This window comes from Protopterus annectens, chromosome 10.part0, assembly GCF_019279795.1.
Source record: "Protopterus annectens isolate FY-2018-M chromosome 10.part0, PAN1.0, whole genome shotgun sequence".
Taxonomy (NCBI): domain Eukaryota; kingdom Metazoa; phylum Chordata; order Ceratodontiformes; family Protopteridae; genus Protopterus; species Protopterus annectens.
The window spans coordinates 1,591,975,754-1,591,997,149 of record NC_056744.1 but is presented as its reverse complement, the minus strand read 5'-3'; the positions used below and the strand labels follow the sequence as shown (position 1 = coordinate 1,591,997,149).

Genomic DNA, 21,396 nt, shown 5'->3' with positions numbered 1-21,396 from the left:
GAATTTACAATGGTTGGATACTACATATAAATCTAACTGGAAAGAACACCAACATATTCTAATCAATGAAAAACGTAAGACTTGGCAGATGTGCAACTGAAATAGCCAGTAGTGAGCATGGATAATAAAACGTAACTACTTTCAATATGACCCCACTGACGTAAAATACATAAATGATATTCTAAAAACCTTTAGATGTTTATTTAACAAATATGCAGATATTGAGAAATGAGCGACTTTAATTAATCGATTTAGGGCATCCAAAGCATTAGTAGAAAGATTCAACAAAAGTAAAATACTAGAATGGAAAGAAAATTGTTTTATGGGATGGTATATTTTTTCTTTCAATTAGAGCTAAACCAGATGAAATGCTAGCAGACGACCTTAGTCTTAATAATAGTGAAGAGTGATTTGCGGGGATGCAGAATATTTTTGCAAAAATATAATGCTAGAATGGAAAGAAAAATTGATTATGATAGCACAATTGTTTTTCTGGATTAGAACTAAAAACAGTAGAAATAATAGTAATTATAGCCTTAATAATAGTGAAGAGTGATCAGATTTACAGGGAATATTTATATGAGAGAAAATTAAAACTGAAGAAAGGAAAAAAGAAACAAGAAACTACCAATATTTCTTGACTATAGATACAGAGTTCTGTATATTAATGATAAAGTAAGCCACCCTTATCATACTTTTAATTACACTCAGTTACACTGAAGCACAAAACTGGAAGAAAAGAGAAAATTTGGAGCTGTAACTTTGAGAAAAATGACAGAGATTTATACAGTTAAGTAACTAACTTAAACCATTCAGTCTATATTTTTAGAAGATTTGCACTTGGAGAATCCTACAGAGAAATTGTTACATGCCAGAAAAATAGCCAGAAATTATAAATAAATTAATAAATGATGTTGGAGATGTACTAAAGATACAGTTCCCCCTGCCTGCCTGCCTGGGAACTTCTTTGTGGGATGGGAGCAGTGTCTCTATCCCTGTTATCACCCCAGTGAGAACAGCCTGATAAGAAAGGACCAGAGCTTCAGAGTCCGGTTGAGGGTGTGGTTGAGAGAGCCACAGAGAGGCAGTTTTACCCACTTCAGTCTCTCTTTCAGTATGTAGAAGACTCCCTGACCCAATCACCTCCATCCACTGAGCCAATGGAGACGCCAGCCAACACCATCAGGGCCACTTTCCAGGTCTATCAGGGAGGAGAGGATAACTGAGGTCCTCTGAAGCAGGGTGAAAGCTGCCTTCCAGATTTTCCCATCCTTTGTTTCTGTCTGCCATTTGCAAGTCTTGGCTCCCGCAAGTGACTGCACACCATAGTGTTCCTGTCTGTCTTGTTTGTGTTCTGCATTTCTGTCTTAAAAAGTTCCCTAACTGTTCTTTATCCCTCTGTCCTATCCCCCTTTGCTCTTATGCTTTCCCCAAATTTCTTTATTAAAAATATTCATCGATGGATATATATTTATCCCCCAGAAAAAAAACATCACTCCCCTCCTCTTCCACCTCCTGTATCACAACATACCTCTCACCTGTCCAGATTTTTCTGATTTTGTGCAATATATTTGGTCTGGTCTTCAAAAGAATTTGTGATTTTCTGCCAAAGCAGTGGGATAATCTGAGGAATAAAGTCACTAAATAATGACGTACATTTGAGTTTCAGACTTCATATCCTTCAGAAAAATGCACGCTAAGACAAATCTCATTATTCTAACAGCTTTCTAAGTTTCTATGAGCAATATTTAAAATCTCTCCCTATTTTTGGGCCTTTGTTTCCCCATTATGCCAGGCTCTGTCCAGATTTTTGCACTAAGAGGTTGAGAGGTATATATCACAATTGTCTTAGTGTGTTCCTTTTGTGTTTTCCTTATCTTCGCTCTCTCCCCCTATTCCCAGCTGTCCTACCTCCCCTCTTTCCAGCCTCATAAAAGCAAAAACAGGGTATCTATATAAGGACACCCCTTGCAAAGAATACAAGATACCTCAAACAGTTTGAGTAATTTGTGGGCCAGCTCTGCTCAGCTCTTCCCATTACAAATTCTCATGGAAGTTCTGGAGACATCCATGCAGAATAATACCCACATCAATTTGCCAAAAATGACTGATGCTGCCATTGGTGACATTACATACATGTGAATTATTCCGGACTTAATTACTCTTATTTCGTCTCATTTTACACCACTTCAGATTTACAAAAGTGCTGTGAGCATTTTATCAAAGGCCTGAGAAGTTCTAAAACCAGCACTACTTCTCCATGCTTTGCTTATTTACATATCAGTCTAATGGCACACACCTGTGAAGTGTGGAACTATTAATACCATTTTTGGACTATACAAGTCCAAACACCTTACAGAGAAAAACGAGCAAGCAAACAAACAAAGTGCAGCATAAAATGAAATCACTCAATGCAAAATGACTTTTTTTTCCCTGATTCTTGTAGCCGAATAATGACTCACAGGGTAGTGCTGCTATGACATAGCACTTGGCTTTTCCATTTAGTTGTTGGCTGGTGTGTCTTCTTTTTGGAGTCTGCATGTCAGCCCTATGTCCATATGGATTTTTCCGTAGTCTTCACTGAAGTAAGCACTATTAAGTGCTTGAAAAGGATGGCAGACCATTTACGTTTGTCTGCTGATATATACGGCTAGGCATCTTATGTTCCTCACAATCTCTTGCTTTGTAAGTTCCCATGTTTCACTTACCTCCTAAAGGCAAACTGCAGGTGAATTGGTAATCTTGGAAATCATACCTCTCAACCTCTTACAGCAAGAAACCTGGACAAAGTCATAAATAATGGGGCGGGGGGCAAAGGCCTCAAAATAGGGACAATTTTTAAATATTGTTCTTACAATGGTAGAAAGTTAATGGAACAACAAATTTTGCATTATCATGAATTTTCTGAAGGGTATGAAGTCTGAAACTCAAATGTCTGTCATTATTTTCTGACTTCAGTTCTTAATGATTTGCCAGGAAATCCAAAATTTTATGAGGAACAGATCAAAAATATGAGGCAAAACACTGGACATTCTGCAAAAATTTGGACAGCTGAGCAGTATGTTTGAAATGACAGTAGGCACATATACTATGTGTAAGTGAATGTGTGTGTGTGTGTGTGTGTGTGTGTGTGTGTGTGTGTGTGTGTGTGTCGGCACGGGCACGCATCCGTGTGTGTGTGTGCGTGAGCATGCGCGCGCGTGTATGTGCGCGTGTGTGTGTATGTTTGTATCTTGTAGACTGGCATTCTATCAAGGATTAGTTTCCTGCCTTGCACCTGCAGAATGCCAGATCTATTCCATTAATTGTCTTTCATTGCATTTCCTGCTTTTGCTTATTAAACGTTATTTTGTTATTACTATGAATTGGCAGAAAAAAGACATAGTGCTTTTTACGGCATAATGTGACATATTTTTAATGGTTCTAGTTTCTCCTAAAGTAAGTATCCTCATAAACCTTTTTAATAATCCATCAAAGAATTAAAACAGTTTGCTAACTTCCAGCATGGGGTGTAGAAGCTATAGGCCCATCTTCTGCATTACAAAGCTTAAACTATGCATATAGATCAACCTTCATATTTGTAAATTACTTTAACAAACCAGGAAGCTACACTATTTCATAAATGACCATTTGTTTGTTAACTCACATGTGCCTTCCTGGAATTTTTTCAGGAATTCTTCCCACGTGCCTGGCTCAGGCAAACCTCGGTTCATCTGATGGAAGTGGTAGTAGGAGACAGCATTGTCTTTAGCATTTCGTGCCACATAGATAATCTAGTCACAGAGCAGAAAAACACAAATTCATGGGAAGAACATTTTTGTACCCATTTGTACTACATCAGTACTCTCCATATACTATTCCTTCTGGTACAACCTCTCTCATTCTTCCTTACCTATTCAGTAATTTCAGTTTTACTACTGGCTGCTGTAAAATGGACTGTTTTAGACTAGCTAGAGCCCATGACATAGGGTGAGCATGGGATTGCCACCACGTTGCCAGATGTTTTTGAGGGTCTGGATATTCTGTAATGCATTTGGCATGTCTTTTTTTGAAAAATGTAATTGTTAACTTTTCTTTTTTGGCTGCCGGTTAGAAGATTCATGTATGTGCTCTCAGCACATGTATGTATCTACAGATACCTGCAACAGCTGGAGAGACCACAGAGGTTTCTCACTGAGAAAATACAGGGTACACAAAACAAGTCCTATGTAGATAAACTGAAAGCCATGTCACTTTACTCTGTCTCCTACAGGCTGCTAAGTGGTGACCTGTGCCTGGCTTACAGAGCAGTCTCTGACACAGGCCTGATGGAAATGCTTTACATTCATAAATCAAACATCATGAGGATCACTGACTCCAGCAATCTTAACCTAGCTTCTGACATAAGCAAATCATGCTGGAAAGATAGATATATATATCCCAGAGACTGACCCTTCTCTGGAACAAGTTCTGTTTACGTAAAGCAGAGTTCTTCCCTAACCCTCTTCAAGTGCAACCTGGATCAATGTCCGGGTAACTGTAAATTCACACCTGGGGTGGTGCCAATGTTCCTCAATGACAGAGGCAATTGTTATTAATTTATATAGACTCATTCTTCAGCAAAACCTTGCTTCCCTAACTACTTCAGTTAGGTTAACTTGGGATAAATATGGCTAGGCTTGCAAGGCTCCAGGGCCGTTAGCTTAATAACTTCGTATAAATCTATGAACCAATAAAATTGGTTTTGATTGATTTATCACACACACACACACACACACACACACACACACACACACACACACACACACACACACACACACATACACACACACGCACACACGCACACACACACACACTCACGCACTCACGCACACACACACACACACACACACACACACACACACACACACACACACACACACACACACACACACACACACACACACTATCCCAACAGGCCACTTCTAACAAAAGATGCACTCACACTTGTTCACTCATTACCAGATTGCATGCTTACTAAGAGACAAACTGGCAGAATGCCATTTTATCTAAGACATTTCTTTAGGGTATTGGATAGAAACTGAACATGCAGATAAAACTCAAACAGACACAGGGAGAACATGCAAACTCCACTCAGATGCAGCCAGAATCAAGAACTGAACCATTAAACCTAGTGGTGAGAGAATACAATTTTACTTATTCTCCGACTTTACCAGTGATCAGATGCTTTCACAGATTGCTTGCTCCATTGAACACAGACACTTATTGAGTACAATGATAATGTTTGACTGTGATGAAAAGTGAAAGGAATTATTGCCACATTTATGTATTTCATCAACTTGTTGCTCATGCAGACAGTAATAACACTCGTCACATGCACACGAAAGCCATAATGATGATCATTGTATACTGATTTCAATAAATGCAATACACTGTGTGATATTGTCTCTGCCAAGCCAGATCAATGACTGTTTAACTGTGATCAAACAAAAGCAAAGGTCTGTCTCTTTTATCCACAGATAGACTCCATCCTCAACAGCTGCAGCCTCCTTGTTGACTATGTACACCACAGATATCCGATTATGATAAAAAGTGCCACAGTATATATTCTCACTTGTTTCACATAAATGCAGTCTAGTCATACAAAGCAAAATTAATGACTGTTTTGACTGTTTAACTTTTTTTTTTTTTTTTACCAAAACTCTCTTCTGACTTTGGATCTCCCAACTCCATCCAAAGATCCTTCCCTCCAAATAAATCACCTTGATGGGCACAACAATGTGACCCTTTCCCTGATGAGTCCTATTCCTTGAAATGGAAAGAACCTCTCAGTCATAAAGGCCCAGGTAATTCATCCCATCTGGGAAATGAATGAGTGTGTCAGAAAAGACAGAATGTGGACAAGATGGCTTTTTTTGCTATCTCTATGACCTAGTTCTTCATGATGACATTTGTGTCAGATAGTGCAGGCAATGAGGAAGTGTACCTTGCGCATGCGCCTCTCTTAACCACAAAGAGTGACCACACCTGTTCTGTCATCCCACTCCCCCAGTCGTGCATCATACCTCTAAGTCTCAGCCACTGACACAGATCCACTAGAGATATGCAGGTATGCTCCTCTTCCCCAAGGATAGGCACACACATCCTACCTGTGAGTACCATGAGAAGCCTGAGATGGTAATTGCATTTGGGTTGCTGGATCATAGGGCTAAATTACCCTAAAAAGCCCAAAACAACAACAATGACTTCCAAAGGAGCACAAAGTAAGCAAAAACACCACGAGAAAAGTAAAGGAAACCACACACACTCAAGCAGCCCCAGTGAATACCAAGATGGTAGAAAATGATGAAATATCACACAGGACCACAATAAATTACCATCTCGTCATCACCAGACTAAATCTCTGCTTGATTTGGTCAAACAACATCAGGGTCTGTAACATTACCCCACAGACTACCTCTGTACCCACCAGCTATAGCTATTTTATTGACTGTGAAAAGATTGTATGTCTGATTGTGAGCAAATTAAAAATAAAATAGAATAATTCTCACAGTAATGTATTTCAACTTCTTTCATGCAAACATATAGTAGCCCTACCTGACAACACATTGAAACAGAAAATAACATGATTACAATTTCATATTGGAGATGCTATATAGCATAATGTTATCCATTCAAAATTAATATTCTGGCTTCTTGCACATCTGTACAACCATTGCACTGCTTGTGTGCTTGAAATGCTTTGTTGTAGTAATTACATTGCACTAAGTATGAAGCAACTCCAAATCAGATAACTGATTTCTTACCAAAATAAAATTTCTTACCAGATTTCTTACCAAAATAAAATGCATGATTCTTTTCTGATAATAGTGCTTTTTAATCTGTTGTTCATGATGTGTAATTATGTTTCTTAACATTTCTTCACCTATTGTCCAAGTATCCATGTTATCCTTTGCAAATTCAAAAGACAGCCAAAGCTTATTCTAGTACTCAGTTGGCACAAGGCTAGAAATATTCTGGAACAACAGAAGATGTTACCTTTTAAACTTTGGAAACACCTATATGAGTGTTTCTGAGGTAACTGTAGGCTCAGGTAAGTGGAAAGAGATTAATTAGCTTAATCATCATTCTATATTTCTCCATCTCTCTGCTCTATTCCTCATTACTAATTTATTTTCCAGTTACTGAGAGCCTCCATGAGGGCTGGTTCCCAATACAACTTCCCAGTCTGCCCCCCTGAGATCGCTCTGAGTGTAATAGTCTTCATGCTGTGATTGACACTTTAGATTGCTACAAAACAAACAAACAAACCAACAAGCAATCAAACAAGCAAATAAATAAATGCCATTATGCTTATGAGAATCATTGCATATGCAAATGATGAATGCAAGAATACGTGAGCAATTCAGAGATGTATAAATACAGCACTAACCACTGCGGTTTCTTGGTGCACAGGGGTTTCATTCACATTGCGTTAGGAATGGCAATAGCATTAGCTGAGCAGGAAGTATTAGTGGTTGCTTTCAGAGCAATCACCTTTCACTTTGGCAGCTGACATGCCATTATCTCCACAGCTTTGATATTGCTGACTACTATCTTGTAGACAGAGAAACACCATACAGGAATTAGTAGTCATGTGCAGCCCATACAGACTCAAGATGGATGCTTGAAAAGCTCTCCAAGTAAACATAAAGGTTTGCATACCATCAACCACTCTTGTAATAGGAAACTTTCAACATCTGACAGGGAAATAATAAGGAGTTTCACGTCTCAGCCTTGCACATGCTACACCAGTTCCTTTGTGTGATGCTACATCATGTGTAGGAGCATATATGGTATCTAAGGACAGCAGAAGAAATGGAAACTACTATTATGCAGGCATTTACCAACATATCCCATTTCCCTGAAGACCTGCCAGTTGCATCCACATTGCCATCAAGGCACCACTTCTTTACACAATTTCCATTACATCAACTGGAAAGCATCCACTTCATCAACTGCCAGGTGGTGTGAAATATACAGGATATTGAATACAATGTGTCTGTTCACCACCATGTTAATGAAAATGACTCTTAGATTAGAAACACATGACCTCTATCAGCATTTTATGCAAGGTGACTTCCCACAGGCACATTTAGTAGACTGGTTAACACAATGCCAGTAAAATAGGCTGGGATATGCAGTTCCCATTGAAGTAATCAGCAGGCCACTTACAATGATGTCCATTATGTGCAGTGTAGGTGATATAAGATGTCTTGGAAGAGAGTCACAGCTGGCTGGTAGCTCTTCTACTGCACAGTGCCTTTTCTCATTGTGATGCCCCTCAACTCTAAGACTTAATGAGAAAAAGAAAAAAAAAGATCCATTCCCCAATCTAGCCAGCAGTCTTCACCTCAGGAACAAACAATGAGAAAAAAAACTCTTTAACATGTAGCATGTCACTTACGGAGTGTGTCATGTTACACAGGAGTATAATATGGATGGAACTGCACTTGGAAACATCACAATACTACCCGATAGACCTGCAGCATAGGATTTGGTTGCAACTGACTGAGGTCTGTTGCAGTACATTTCAAAACTGGCAAAGAGGTGGTGTGTCAAATACAATTATGTGCTTGCAAGCCTTATGGGAAGTAAATACAGTAGCCATTCAAGTGGGCATCAAGTTAGGGAGTCATGGGTCACACCATCCAATATTGGTGCTGAACTTTCATGTTGTAAGCATTGGCCATGTGCACCGCATGGTGCTGCATTTGCAGAACTGAATGCATCCTGCACAAGGGATGGTGTAGCACTTTAGAAACACATGCAGGAACCATGACATGACTATCTGTGTTGAGAGCCAATAAATGGTCAGCATTTATGACACTGAGGATGACCATGGCTAGATGAAGCACTCTGATGGCTTAGGGGGATAGGAATGATGTGAAACTGTAGAAACCAGGGCAGCTGCACAATGAGGTGTCCCACATGTGGAGCCAGATGAACATCACTGGCCATGCCAAAGTGTGGTGTCTGCTTTGGCCAGGGGTAACAATGATGCACCCTTGGAACTATATGTTTCAACTGTGCAAATGTAACCTGTGACTGTAAGCTATGCATCTGGATCCCTGCACAGCCATGTCTAGTATCACATGCTGAGGAACAATGAAGGACATCTGCTACAAACCTTATGGATGCACCAATAGAAATCAAGTGACTTATCAATAAGGGCAGCAAGCAGGTTTGCTCCTTGATACTATATGCGGTGTCACTCTGCATGCACTGCAGGTAGTCCCGCAGTCCACACAGAGGTTGTCAGGCTTTATGCAGGCCATATGGCATTCTCATCATCTTTATCAGTGTGTGCTGTGGCTGTCTGTGCCTAAATTAATGATTTGCACATCTGCAGATTGATGACAAGTGCAGTTCCTAGGACATGAAAAGTTCTGGATTTTTGGTGGTGACAGACCTCCCAACATGCCTCTCTTCTATGATGAGTCCATACACATTGGAAGCAGTGTTGCTGATCAATGCTATCTATGGCTGTGACTCCTGTGTAGCCAGGGTGGGGCTCACACTGACAGGATATACATCACTACCACAGGTGAAGCTGGAGGTCTGACCTAGCTCTCTACCACCACTACCTCATATGAGAAGGATGTGTGAATGTTTTCCAATGTTACCAATGCAGCTAGTGACAATGTGTGATCTAACCATGCCATGGACATGGTGCCATCATTGTAAGCCACAGGGCATTTGTTGACCTCAGGTATGTGCATTCCTGTTTTGCTGAATCCTGCTCTAGAGGAATATGTGAAAAAATAAAGGTAACATACATGTAACAATGCTGGAACATATGCTTCACCACTCCAAAACTGTACTACATAGTCTGGTACAGGCTGCTTATGTGAACAGAATATGGGTACATACATAACCTGTTGAACAGCTTGTCACAGTTACAGCCCTGCCATACCTGAAGATCAATAGTGATAAAGTAAACCTCCAACCACTGGATCCAACCCACTTTTGTTTCATCAAGGGGAGGTCATGGCTACAAAACCTGGTGGATTTCTTTAAAAAGGTCACCAAAGCAATGGATGAGGTCAGAATGATTCACACTGCCTACCTTGACCTAGCCAAGGCATTTGACACTATACACCACTCAGACATTGTTGACAAACTCAAAAGGTTAAGTACAAACCTGTATGTCACCTGGCGGATAGCCAAGTGGCACACAGACAGGACCCAGTAAGTTAGAATTGGGGAGGCTACCTCTACAAAGAGGCCAGCCACCAGTAGCTACCAGTGGAGTCCCTCAGGGATCAGTCTTTGGACCGCTTCTTTTTGGTATTTACTTCTCTGAAGTCAAGGCCAATGTCAATTGTTTCTGGCTGACTAAATTTGCAGATGATTGCAAATTAGGAGCTGTTATTGAATCCCACACTGACACAAATGTTCTCCAGGAAAAGCTGACACAGACAAACAAACAGTGTTAAAGCCATGGACTAAAACTAAATGCCAAGAAATGCATAACAGTATCCTTCAGGAAGTCGTTTACCCCTGGTAACTATCATACTGACAAAACACCCCTTACAGTTGACCCAGTAGTCAGGGACTTAGGGACACACATAGACAGTAATCTAGCCTTTGACCATCACATGTCTACAGTAGTGAGAAAATCATTCTATGTGGCACAACTCATAAACAAAGGTTTGTCATATAAGTCCAATGAAGTCATTGTTCCACTATATTCAGCATTCATCAGTCCTATCATTGAGTACAATGCCTCCTTTGGTATGTACCTAACCAGGCATATTCAACAATTGGAATGTCCACAGAGGTTCCTCACTAAAAGAATACAGGGCTTAAGTAAAATTTCCTATGCAGACTGCCTCAATGGCCTATCCCTGTATTATGTCTCCTACAGGCTTTTGAGGGGAGATGTATCATAGGATCATAGGAGGTTACTAGGCTAATGGCCCTAGGACCATAACAATCCTAGTCAAGAGTTTATCCCCAAAAAAAGAAACCTCAGTCAGCACCTGTTGCCCCTGTCATTGATGGACAAAAGTGGAATCCCTGGGACAAATTTGTGGTTTCCCATTCACTCATCAAGGTTGTGCTTGAAGAGTGTCAGCAAGCTACTCTGTTTGATATGTATGGAAAGTCTATTCCAGAGTTGAGGCAGCCTCTGGGAGACAAATCTGTCTCTCCAGCAGGTTTTGTTGATGTGGCATATTAGATTTAGGCCTACTGAGTGGGTAATGCACGAGGAGTTAGACTTACAGATATGGATCATCTCTAGTAGTGTAGGGTCCGATATTGCCTTGCAGGTGAGACACAGGTCACCTCTGAGCAATCTGTATAATACCAAGTAGAGTGATAGTGTTTTGAACCTGTCCACATAGGACAGGTGTTGGAGTCCATGGATTCTCTTTATGAGGTGTTTCTGTGGCCTTTCCAGTTGGTGACGGTGTTTGGAGAGGTACATACCAAACAGGGAATTATACTCAATTATAGGTCTAATGAGGGAGGAGTACAGAGAGGTAATAACCTCCTTTTTTCTGGATGTAATCCCTTTACTTATGAGATGAAACAAGTAAAAGGCTTTTCTGACCACTGCCGCTACATGATGGTTGAATGTAAGATTGTTGTCAACCTGAGTACAGGTCTCTCACCACAGGTTCACTGCTTAGGGGGTTGCTGTTGATGTGGTAATCAGCAGGGGCCATGTTTTTGCTGAATTGTATGATAATACATTTTTTTTGCATTTAACTTAAGGCCATGACTTTGGCACCAGTTATTTGTAGCTATGAGACCTTCTTGCAGTATGTTAACATAATTTGGGGAATCAATGACAGCGCCCAACTTACAGTCATCTGCAAACTTGGTCAGCCACAGGCCCTTTGTCTTTGGCTGGACTTCTGAGAAGTAGATGCCAAACAGTAGGGGTCCCAGGACAGATCCCTGGGGCACATCACTAGTGACAGGTCTTCTGTCGGAGGTGGTGGCACATATTTTGACCTCGTGGGTCCTATCTGTCAGCCAGTTGGCTACCCATCTGATGAAATAGGGATTAACACCAAGTTGTGTTAGCTTTTCAATGATGCCCGAGTGGGGGATTGTGTCAAAGGCCTTGGCCAGGTCAAGGTAAGCTGTATGTACTGACTTTCCCTCATCCAGAGCCTTGGTGACAGTCTCAAAGAAGTCAACTAGGTTCAATAGGCAAGATCTGCCCCATGACGAATCCCAACTGGGTGGGGTCAAGTACTTGGAGATTGCCTATGTCCTTGTTTATGAGATCCATAATAATATGCTCCATATATTTACAGATCAGACTTATCAAGCTAATGGGGCAATAGTTTCCTGGGTCCATAGTGGCACCACCTTTGTGCAAGGGGATGATAATGGTGATTCTCCACTCTGCTGGAATGAAGCCTGTAATTAGGCTGTTGTTAAACAGGGTGCTCAAAGGAGAAGCTAGTTCTTGCTGGAGATGGTGCAGAATACTGCCTGAGATACTATCAGGTCCCATGGAAGCTGTGTTCTTTGCTTTGGATAGGGCTTTTAACACTTGATCTACAGAGATGTGAGGTGTGGGACAAGGATCGGGGATGTCGACTGGGCCTTTGTGGGAGATAGCTGGTGAAGTTTGAGCTGAACCTATCAGCTAGCAGGTTGGCTAAGTCAACAGGATCAGTGTATGTGGTACCATTAAGTACTAATTTGAAACAAACTTGGACTTTGCCATGGATGTTCCTAATGTAACTGAAGAAGGACTTGTGGTTTCTCTTTGATTCAGAGGCTAGTTTTGACTCATAATTGACTTTGGAGGTTTTCACTAGTGATCTAATTTGCTTGTTGAGACGGAGAAGGGAGTTTTTCTGATTTAGAATTTGTTGCTTTTTACTGTTGGACAACAGTTTCTTCCTTTTGTTGTAAAGTCTGTTGATAGAGGAAGTCCACCAGACAGGTTTGTGTTTCCTTGAGGAGCAAGTTTTAGTTATGTTGGGTATGGCTGAGTCCATGCAGTTGTACAGGTGCTTGTATACTGCACTGGCATACTGTTCAGCATAGTTGTCTGCATCCTCTGAGGGTGGCGGTGGTGTGAAGCTGCTAATAGCCTCCCTTAGGAGGTTGTAGTCAGTATTTGAGAAGTTTTTTAGCCTGGTTATGGCTGGAGATGGGTTGAGTGGGATAGAAACTTTGAATGAGACAGACCGATGAGCTGAACTCACCAGGGAAGAACATACTATGGGAGTGGTGCAGCAGTTACCCATGTTGGTGAGAACCAAGTCCAGTATGTTATCTCCCATTGTGGGAGATAAGACCAGTTGCTCTAGTGCATTAGAACTGATGAAGCCAAGGAATCACATGGTGCATTAGTGCAGGAATAGTTCACTCAGTCTATAGTGGAGTAGTTGAAGTCAACAAGGATCAGGGTGTTAGGGGGTACCTTGATGGAGTCAAGTGGGTCCAGGTTGGAGGAGTGGGTGTCCTGAGTCATGGAGAGGGGATCTATAGCTGGCTATAACTTGGATGGGTGTCTTGCCAACTGTCAGTTGCACCTGGAGTAATTCCCGTGCATTATGCTGGTAAACCAGTCTGGAGGTGTGCCTGTTTTTAATGAAGATAGACACTCCACCATCCTTAGTCTTTCTGACCTCATTTGGGGTCAGAAAGTGTGGAATGAGGTATAGCTTGGTAAGACAGGGGTGTTCTCCGCAGCCCTGAACCAAGTTTCTATGACTGCATAGACATCGGCATCTTCCAGTGTGAGGAAAGTCTCCAATGAGTGTATTTTCAGGTTAAGGCTCCTAGCATTGAGCAGCATGATCTTAAATTGGATTTTTGACAGATCATTTATGTTGGAAGATTTGCCTTTGGGACATAGCCTAAAAAAGGCACAATGGGGGAGGCAAGAGCCTTGGCCAAGATCCAGAACCCCATGGGTGACAGGTGGAAGGCCTCTCTGGCAAAGCAACCATGTCATCCCAGGCAGACAGATATTGGATCCCCTTGGAACGACACCAGAAACTAAGTCAATCATTTTTTGTTGGTAATGTGGTATCATACTTGGTGAAGGTAGGATGCTGCTTAGGGCTAGAGTCATACCTGCCTGGGACACATACTTTGAGAGCTCAAGCATGTCTCTCTTCATATAGTCCAGGGAAGTACATTTCAAGTCATTCACACCGACTTGGACAATGGCAGAGTCATACTTGTACCTGTTGTGGAGATACTTAAGTGCTTGCGTGATGTGGTGGAGTCTAGCACCTGACAAACAGCTGACTGTGACCGTCTCCTTGTTGAGCCTGGTGAGGGGGACATCAGTGTGTCTCACCACTGAGTTGCCAATGACTAGTATGTTTGGTTTATTGTTATGCCCTATGGACTGCGTTGGTTTATTGTTATGTCTAATGGGCTGTGTTTGTGAGACACTGGTGTGTTGACTACTGTGTGTGATGTGATTGGTGTTGTGTGTGGAATGTTTGTGAGTGTGTTTTGGAGGTCTCTGTTGTTTAGGTAAGTTTTTGTTGAGGACCCCTGCATAGGTGGATGTGTGGCTCTGTGATGTGGGTGGTGTGGTGTTTGTGCTGGCAATCTCCTCTTTGGCAAGAGTACTGAATGTGGTGTGAGAGAGCATGGATTCCAGCTTACTGATGTAGATGCATCTCTTGCAAGTAGATGAATTATGTCCTAGGAGAAGGGGACTGTCCATAAACACAAGGCAGTTGCTACACTGCCTCAGTATGCCCATGTCAACCAGGCTGGCAGGGGAAACTGATGCCTGCCATACAGGGCATTTTTAGACCCTGCTCTAATGAGGCTCCTGCATATCCACAAAGCAAACAACACCAGAATTACCTGTTCTAAAGACTTAAACCTTGCCTATGATATAAATAGGACCTGCTGGACAGACAGTTGTGTATGCCAGAAACTACGCCATCTTTGGAGCAGGCTCCCCATCCATGTGAAGCAGCATTCCTCCCTAACCCAATTCAAGTGCAACTTGGACAATTGGATGGGGAACAGGAAATTCATCTCTGGTTTGGCACCTATGTCGTTAATGGACACAGGCAGCCTGTAAATGATTCATCTCCCAGGCCCCTGCTTGTAAATGTTTCATCTCCTAAACCCCTGCTTACATTTATCAAGGGTATCAGAACTTGTCAGAGATTTGGGATGCATGGCTAGGCTTAAAAAAGCCCTTGTGGTCGTTAGTCTAGTAAACACCTATGAACCTATGAACAGGTATGGAATGGTGTTCTACTGAATAACCAAAATCATATGTAGGTCAGTGTACATCTTGAAAAGAACATGCTATTACTAACCTAGTACATCCCCTATAGGCAACTGGGCAGCTGTCACCAGCCCTACTCCCACATCCAAGCCTCAGTAGCCTTTCCACCTCTTTTAGCTGCTTCTGTGTTGGTGGTACTTTTCCAGACATGCATTCTGTCAGACCCGTGAAGTCATACATACCTATGGGTCACATATACAGTGTGCATGTGTGTGTGTGTGTGTGTGTGTGTGTGTGTGTGTGTGTGTGTGTGTGTGTGTGTGTGTGCGTGTGTGTGTGCGTGTGTGTGTGCACCATGTGTGCATGCTCTCCAGTGCATGACTGTCCTTTTCTGAACCTCATGTATCAGCACTTGCTCCCTGCCTCCATTTGATGGCCATACTTGTCTGCTACTATGCTATGATCATTCCTACTCTGTTCCATAATGACAGTAGCAATGGGAATGTTACTACGACCCTTCCTCTGGATGCACTATGCTGACAGCCAGTAGTACTGTACACATCAGTTGCCTGTCACCTCTCTCTGTCTCCCTACATAAGGCAACATCTTGCCCTATGTACAGAGGCCATTATTTCCCATATAGGAAGCCCTGCCATCTGTATACATAGATTATTGTGTCCCCCTATAGTGCATTCTCCTGTCAAATCTTCATGTTGTGAGCTATGTTATGATGAGCCCCCAACTTGACCAAAAGGATAGCTAGGTTAGGGCAATGCTTATGGCTCCTCTGGTAATAAAGTGTTAGGGGGTGCAATCACCAGTTTTTAATGAGGAATGAATACCAAATATAGTTGAAGGGTGCCAGAACAGGTAACTGCACCGGGCACTAGCGAAACTAGCTATGGCTCCAAACTGGACTGCAATATATGAAGCTCTTTTGCTGTGTTGTTGTGTCTCCTCTTCCTAACTACTTCTGTTGCTGCCACGCACCATAGGTGCACAGTTCAGTGTGCAGGTATATTACTAGATGTCTTAACGTTTTCACTATCCTATATCACAGTGCAAGGTCTGCTCCACTGAATTCCAGTTCCTGACTTGCTCTTCTTAATGAGGTCTCCCACTGTAGAGTAATAAGCTTCATAGTGCAATGTTTATGCTAATGAGGTGAATTAGTATGATTGCCTTGAATCACTGCCACAAACATTGTGCTATCACACCCATGTCGATCCTTACTCATCTCTAGGAGAATGAGACATGTGCACACTATACTTGTGTAGTTAGACTGCAAGGCCCATAGTTCTGTGACACTGTGTTAGTGATACTTTTACTAGTACCCTGTTGATACCTGGCAGTGCATTTCATGTGATGTCCATAACATGTAACCATGTGCACAGGCCTGCTTTGTTGCTTCTCGTGAAGACATTTGTATTGGATATAACCTCTTCTGGTGCTGGTATCAGCAGAACTCTTCTGTGGTACAGCCAGGAAAGTAAGACGTTGTTGAATCTGCTGATGTGCCCAGGTACTGTCAGGAGCACCTAATGGGCCATTATGAATACTCCTAGCTGATGCCTGACACCATTTTGTCATGACACTAGGTCACCCAGTGGTAAGCAGTGCAAACATGACACGAATGACCTGAGGAGCTGCCATCCTGATCTGTTCTGCCTGTTGGAGGCAGAGGATAAGAGAGTGTATCAACATTTTACAATAAGAACGGTATACAACCTTTGTCCTTTTTTGTATTTCTGCCAATTGCCTGGTATTTTCTTTGCCTTATGTTGACAGGGCCACATTGTTCTGAATAGTCACCATTTTGTTTTACAGTGGCTGAGGTGAGGGATATTCAGGCCTATCTAAGGAAGTCTGAAAGAATGTGCAGGCCACAGTTGTCATCAGGCATATGCAGTTTACACAAACATGAACCTTTTTTAAAATACAGCAATGCCAGCAAGTTTTTGTATATCACTGCAGATAGGTATGCAGTCAGTTGGAAAATACAGCCCTGTCTCTAAGCTACACTGCTTAGTGAGGGAGCCAGGTGATGGTGATTTTTTTTTTTTATTAAAGCTTCAAAGTCAGGCAAAGATAGAGGAGGTGGAGCAGAAAAAAAAAACTCTTCTTTATTTGCCTTGCATTTGTCCTGCCTTTACTTTGATGAGTGTTGCTGCATTTTGGCAGGGTCACATTATTACAAAACCTCACTACCTTTTATTTTGCATGATGGAACTTTGACAGTGATTATTAAATAACCTTTGGTCAAAACTAATAGTAGCCTAGTCAGGTACTAGCCGAGAATAACAAAGGAATATCTCTGAAAAATAAAAGATGTATCTGCAGTTTCCTATTTTAGAGGCACATTGTAATTTTGCAAATAGTGACATTACTGCTGTCAGTTCTCAGACTTTCTGCATGTCTGATTGCTAATATTCAGTCTGTAGTCCACATGCATTTCCTGAAAAGTCAGTCAATGCAAATCATGTATTTAAAATAGTTAGTGCCCTTCTCCAATTAGTGCAGCACTAAGCTGTGATATGTCAGTTTTCTCTAATTTGTATGGAGAGTCACTGAACAGTAGGCCGGAAGTGTTCAGTGAGATTTGCTGTTCAGTGCTGCTTCAAAAACATGCAAGCTTCAAGAGATCAAAGATTGCTTTCTGTCTGCTGCTGCTGCTGGTCAAGGCTTCTCTGAAAAAATAAACACTATTCTTTCAGAATAGTAATCCTAATAGGATCATGGGAAATTCAACGCAATTGAGTCGTTTTGCTTTGTCAGCACCGACCATTACACTTTACCCAATCTCTCAAGGAGGGCTAAGCTGGTCAAGCCTGGGGTGAAATTATGAATACCCATTCAATTATCCAGGTTTTGTTTGAAGGAAGATAGTGTGTCATATTACTTAATTTGCAGCTACAGTCAGCTCAGATCTAGTAGAATGAGGTCACGATCAGGAGCTTAACAGCTCAGTGTGCAGCAGATGGGGGGACTGGCTTTTAGGAACCAGGATTCCTGCTGTTTGCTGAAAGACTGCATATCATACTTAATTCTTTCTACAGTCTGAAATGTAGAGGAAGGGGAATTAAACTTCTTACTTCAGACTGGAGTAAAAAGAGCTGAACCAGCTCTGGGTGATGCTGTGAGAGGGGGGAGGTTTCTTTTCTAATTAAGTTCTTCTTTAAGTTAACAATTTTTGACAACTGACAGCTTCACTATAAGTAAAAATGGGCAGTTGGTTTTAGTGTATTTTCCTCCTTTCTTTGTTATAGGAGAATGAAACGCTTGGGGGGGGTTCTGACTGAACTAAAGATAGTATACAATTTCAGGCATGACAGCTACCTTAAGACTAAACGACTAATCATTTAGTGCCACATATGGACATATGATGTTTTAAGAGTAACATAACAGTAAGGATTTATTGCACAGATGACTGTCCTGAAGCAAATTATGAGTAAAAGATTAAAATATTTAGAGCAATTAACAAAGTTCACCCTGGCAGTATCTTTCAGAAGGCAAGGGATGATATTCATAGTAAATGGTGCTGCAGTAGCATTTCATAGTTGTCCACATTCTCAAAAGGTTGACATCTTATTATCTGGGAATTTGGATAACTATGAATAGCTCCACTGTAAAGCTGGAATACCTGTGTAGCAGAGTACCCACCACCTGTGCAGGCACTATGAGACCCCAATGTGGGGATAAATCCCTAGTCTAAGAACACACTCACACACACACACACACACACACACACACACACACACACACACACACACACACACACACACACACACACATATATTCACATACATGCACAATTGAGCACACAAGCACACACACACACACATGCGCGCGCGCACAAACACACACACACACACACACACACACATCCACATACATGCACACATATGCAAACAAGCACACACATGAGGACACATGCTTGCATACACACATGCACCCACATGCATGCAGAATTCACAAGCACACACACTCACACTCACAAACACACACACACACACACACACACACACACACACACACACACACACACACACACACACACACACACACACACACACAGTGACACACAGGCTTACACAAACATGCAGTGATACATACCATTTCAAACATTGCATGACTTAAACACAGCTAGTTATTCACATGCAGATGAAGTAGCTCTGATTCACCTAACCCTGATTCCTACCACTGAAAGACATAGACGTGCTGCAAGATGGTGGTGCATATTTCCTCCTTTAGATACCTGCCCTGCCCAGCAGTTGGGTAGGTTGGACATCTATGAATCTGATACTACTCAAGTCCTCTAAAGGGTAGCATGCTGGGATGCAATTTACATAGACCCCATCCATGTGATACTCAAACCTTGCTGAATGGAGAGCACACTGGTGGTTCTTGGCAGTGCGTGGGGGGTCTATGAATTGGAGCAATCTTGTGAAGACTGCATGCACTCCTCTTGCATATGTCATAGCCAACTATAAATAGTGGCCAAATGTATTTTTAGATTAGAACATGTGGACACACAAAGAAGACAGAGGATGGTCTGTGGGAGCTGCATAATGTTATAAAGTATTTTTGCACATATATGTTTGCAGATGCTTAAACCCTGGATTGCAAGAATGCATGGCACAGATATTAAGCATTCTGTTATGCTGCAGGACAAAGTAAGGTACTATTAAATAGGATTAACAACATCATTACTGGGAAATAGGAAACTTGAGAGATTATATCAGTCAAGTGGTCTTTGCCTGCTAGCAGTTTAGAGGTAGACCAGCATAAATAAATAATTGCATATTAATGTAAAAGGCAATACTAGTCAAACTATAAAACTACTTTAAAAATTTTAAATAACAGTAATGGCAACTAACATAATAACTCTGTGAAACTGTTTTTTTTTTTTTTGTAATAAGAAGAATGTAAATTTCCCTTGTGTCCAGGCCAAAGTACTCCACTCTCTCCTGAAAACAGAATAAACCTAGTGAGACAAGCCCAGTCTACAAAAATAAATAAATGAAAACTATAGTAAAATATAACACATACTGGGTGTTTTATCTCTTTAAAGTGTCTTATGTTTGAGAGTGAGACTGGGTCTAATGCAGCCTTATTGGTATAAAAAGAATAAAGGGATTTTCTTTAATGCCTCTCGAATCTGAAATTATACAAGTGTGGTATAGACCAAGAAAGCAATTTTAAGATGAGGATTAAAAAAGGAGCTTTTTTAGTTGAGCAATGCAGTGTTGTGTGTATACATGAAAGTATACAGCTCTGAGTACTACAAAAGGTTCAGGAAGGTAAATAAACTACATAAGCACCATCAGAGGATATGCAGACGTTCTGTCCAAACATATTTTTTATCTTAAGAAACATGATAGTAACAAGATGTGTCAGGCTAGCTGCCATTGGTAGACGATGGGGTTGTTGTATCTTTCGGCTTTTCCCAGTTAGGGTTCACCACAGTGGAACTCCGGTCCGCTAATGATTGGCAGTAGATTTTTACGTACCAAGTTGCCAGCTCTGATGCACAACCTTCAACGAAGGTACGCCCATTCACGCATGTCTCCACACAGAAGATGCTTTAGCTGAGAATCGAACAGGACAACGTCTTACTGTGAGGCGACAACGCTATCGCAGCACCACCACCGCAGTCTGTTGTTAAGGTTGACAGAAAGTTTTGGTTGGGTTAGGATCAAAGACATATAGCATTCATCTGGAATCATCAGGGGTCAGACCCAGCCTTAACATGCTATTCTGTATTGCCAGTCAGAATAAAAGCACAGAATTTGAAGAATAACAGGTACAAATTGCTTGTCCATAGTTACCTAGTACTCAGAAGGGACAAACAAGTAGGCAAATGGACAGGAAAAAAATGTCTCTGGCACAAGTAAAATGGTAACTATCATTGTGAAACAAATGCAATTGCAATTTAACTAGTCCTACCACATATGCACATTTTTGGAGTATATGGCCTGCTGGCCCATCATGATATGTAAACAAGAAATAAATAGATCATTCAGGCCTCATACTGGTACTAAACATTATTTACTGCAGATTTTACTGTATGAATATAAAATAACAGATTGCATGAACTGGAGATGTGGTTGACCTTTGTCTGCAGAAGTCTATGTAGGGCTACCAACAGTAAAACCAACAGAGGGAAGAGAAAGGAAAATGGTATAGTAATA

General features: G+C 41.4%; 1 protein-coding gene across 2 annotated transcripts in view; it reads right to left on the bottom strand.

Annotated features, from left to right (window-relative positions):
- LOC122813766 (sulfotransferase 1C4-like) overlaps nucleotides 1–21,396 on the bottom strand; it is a 237,141-nt gene that overhangs the window by 56,988 nt on the left and 158,757 nt on the right. For both annotated transcript variants that reach the window (XM_044086257.1, XM_044086256.1), the window contains exon 4: nucleotides 3,647–3,773. In XM_044086257.1, the coding sequence (XP_043942192.1) occupies nucleotides 3,647–3,773 (127 nt within the window). The remainder of the gene's footprint in view (nucleotides 1–3,646; nucleotides 3,774–21,396) is intronic.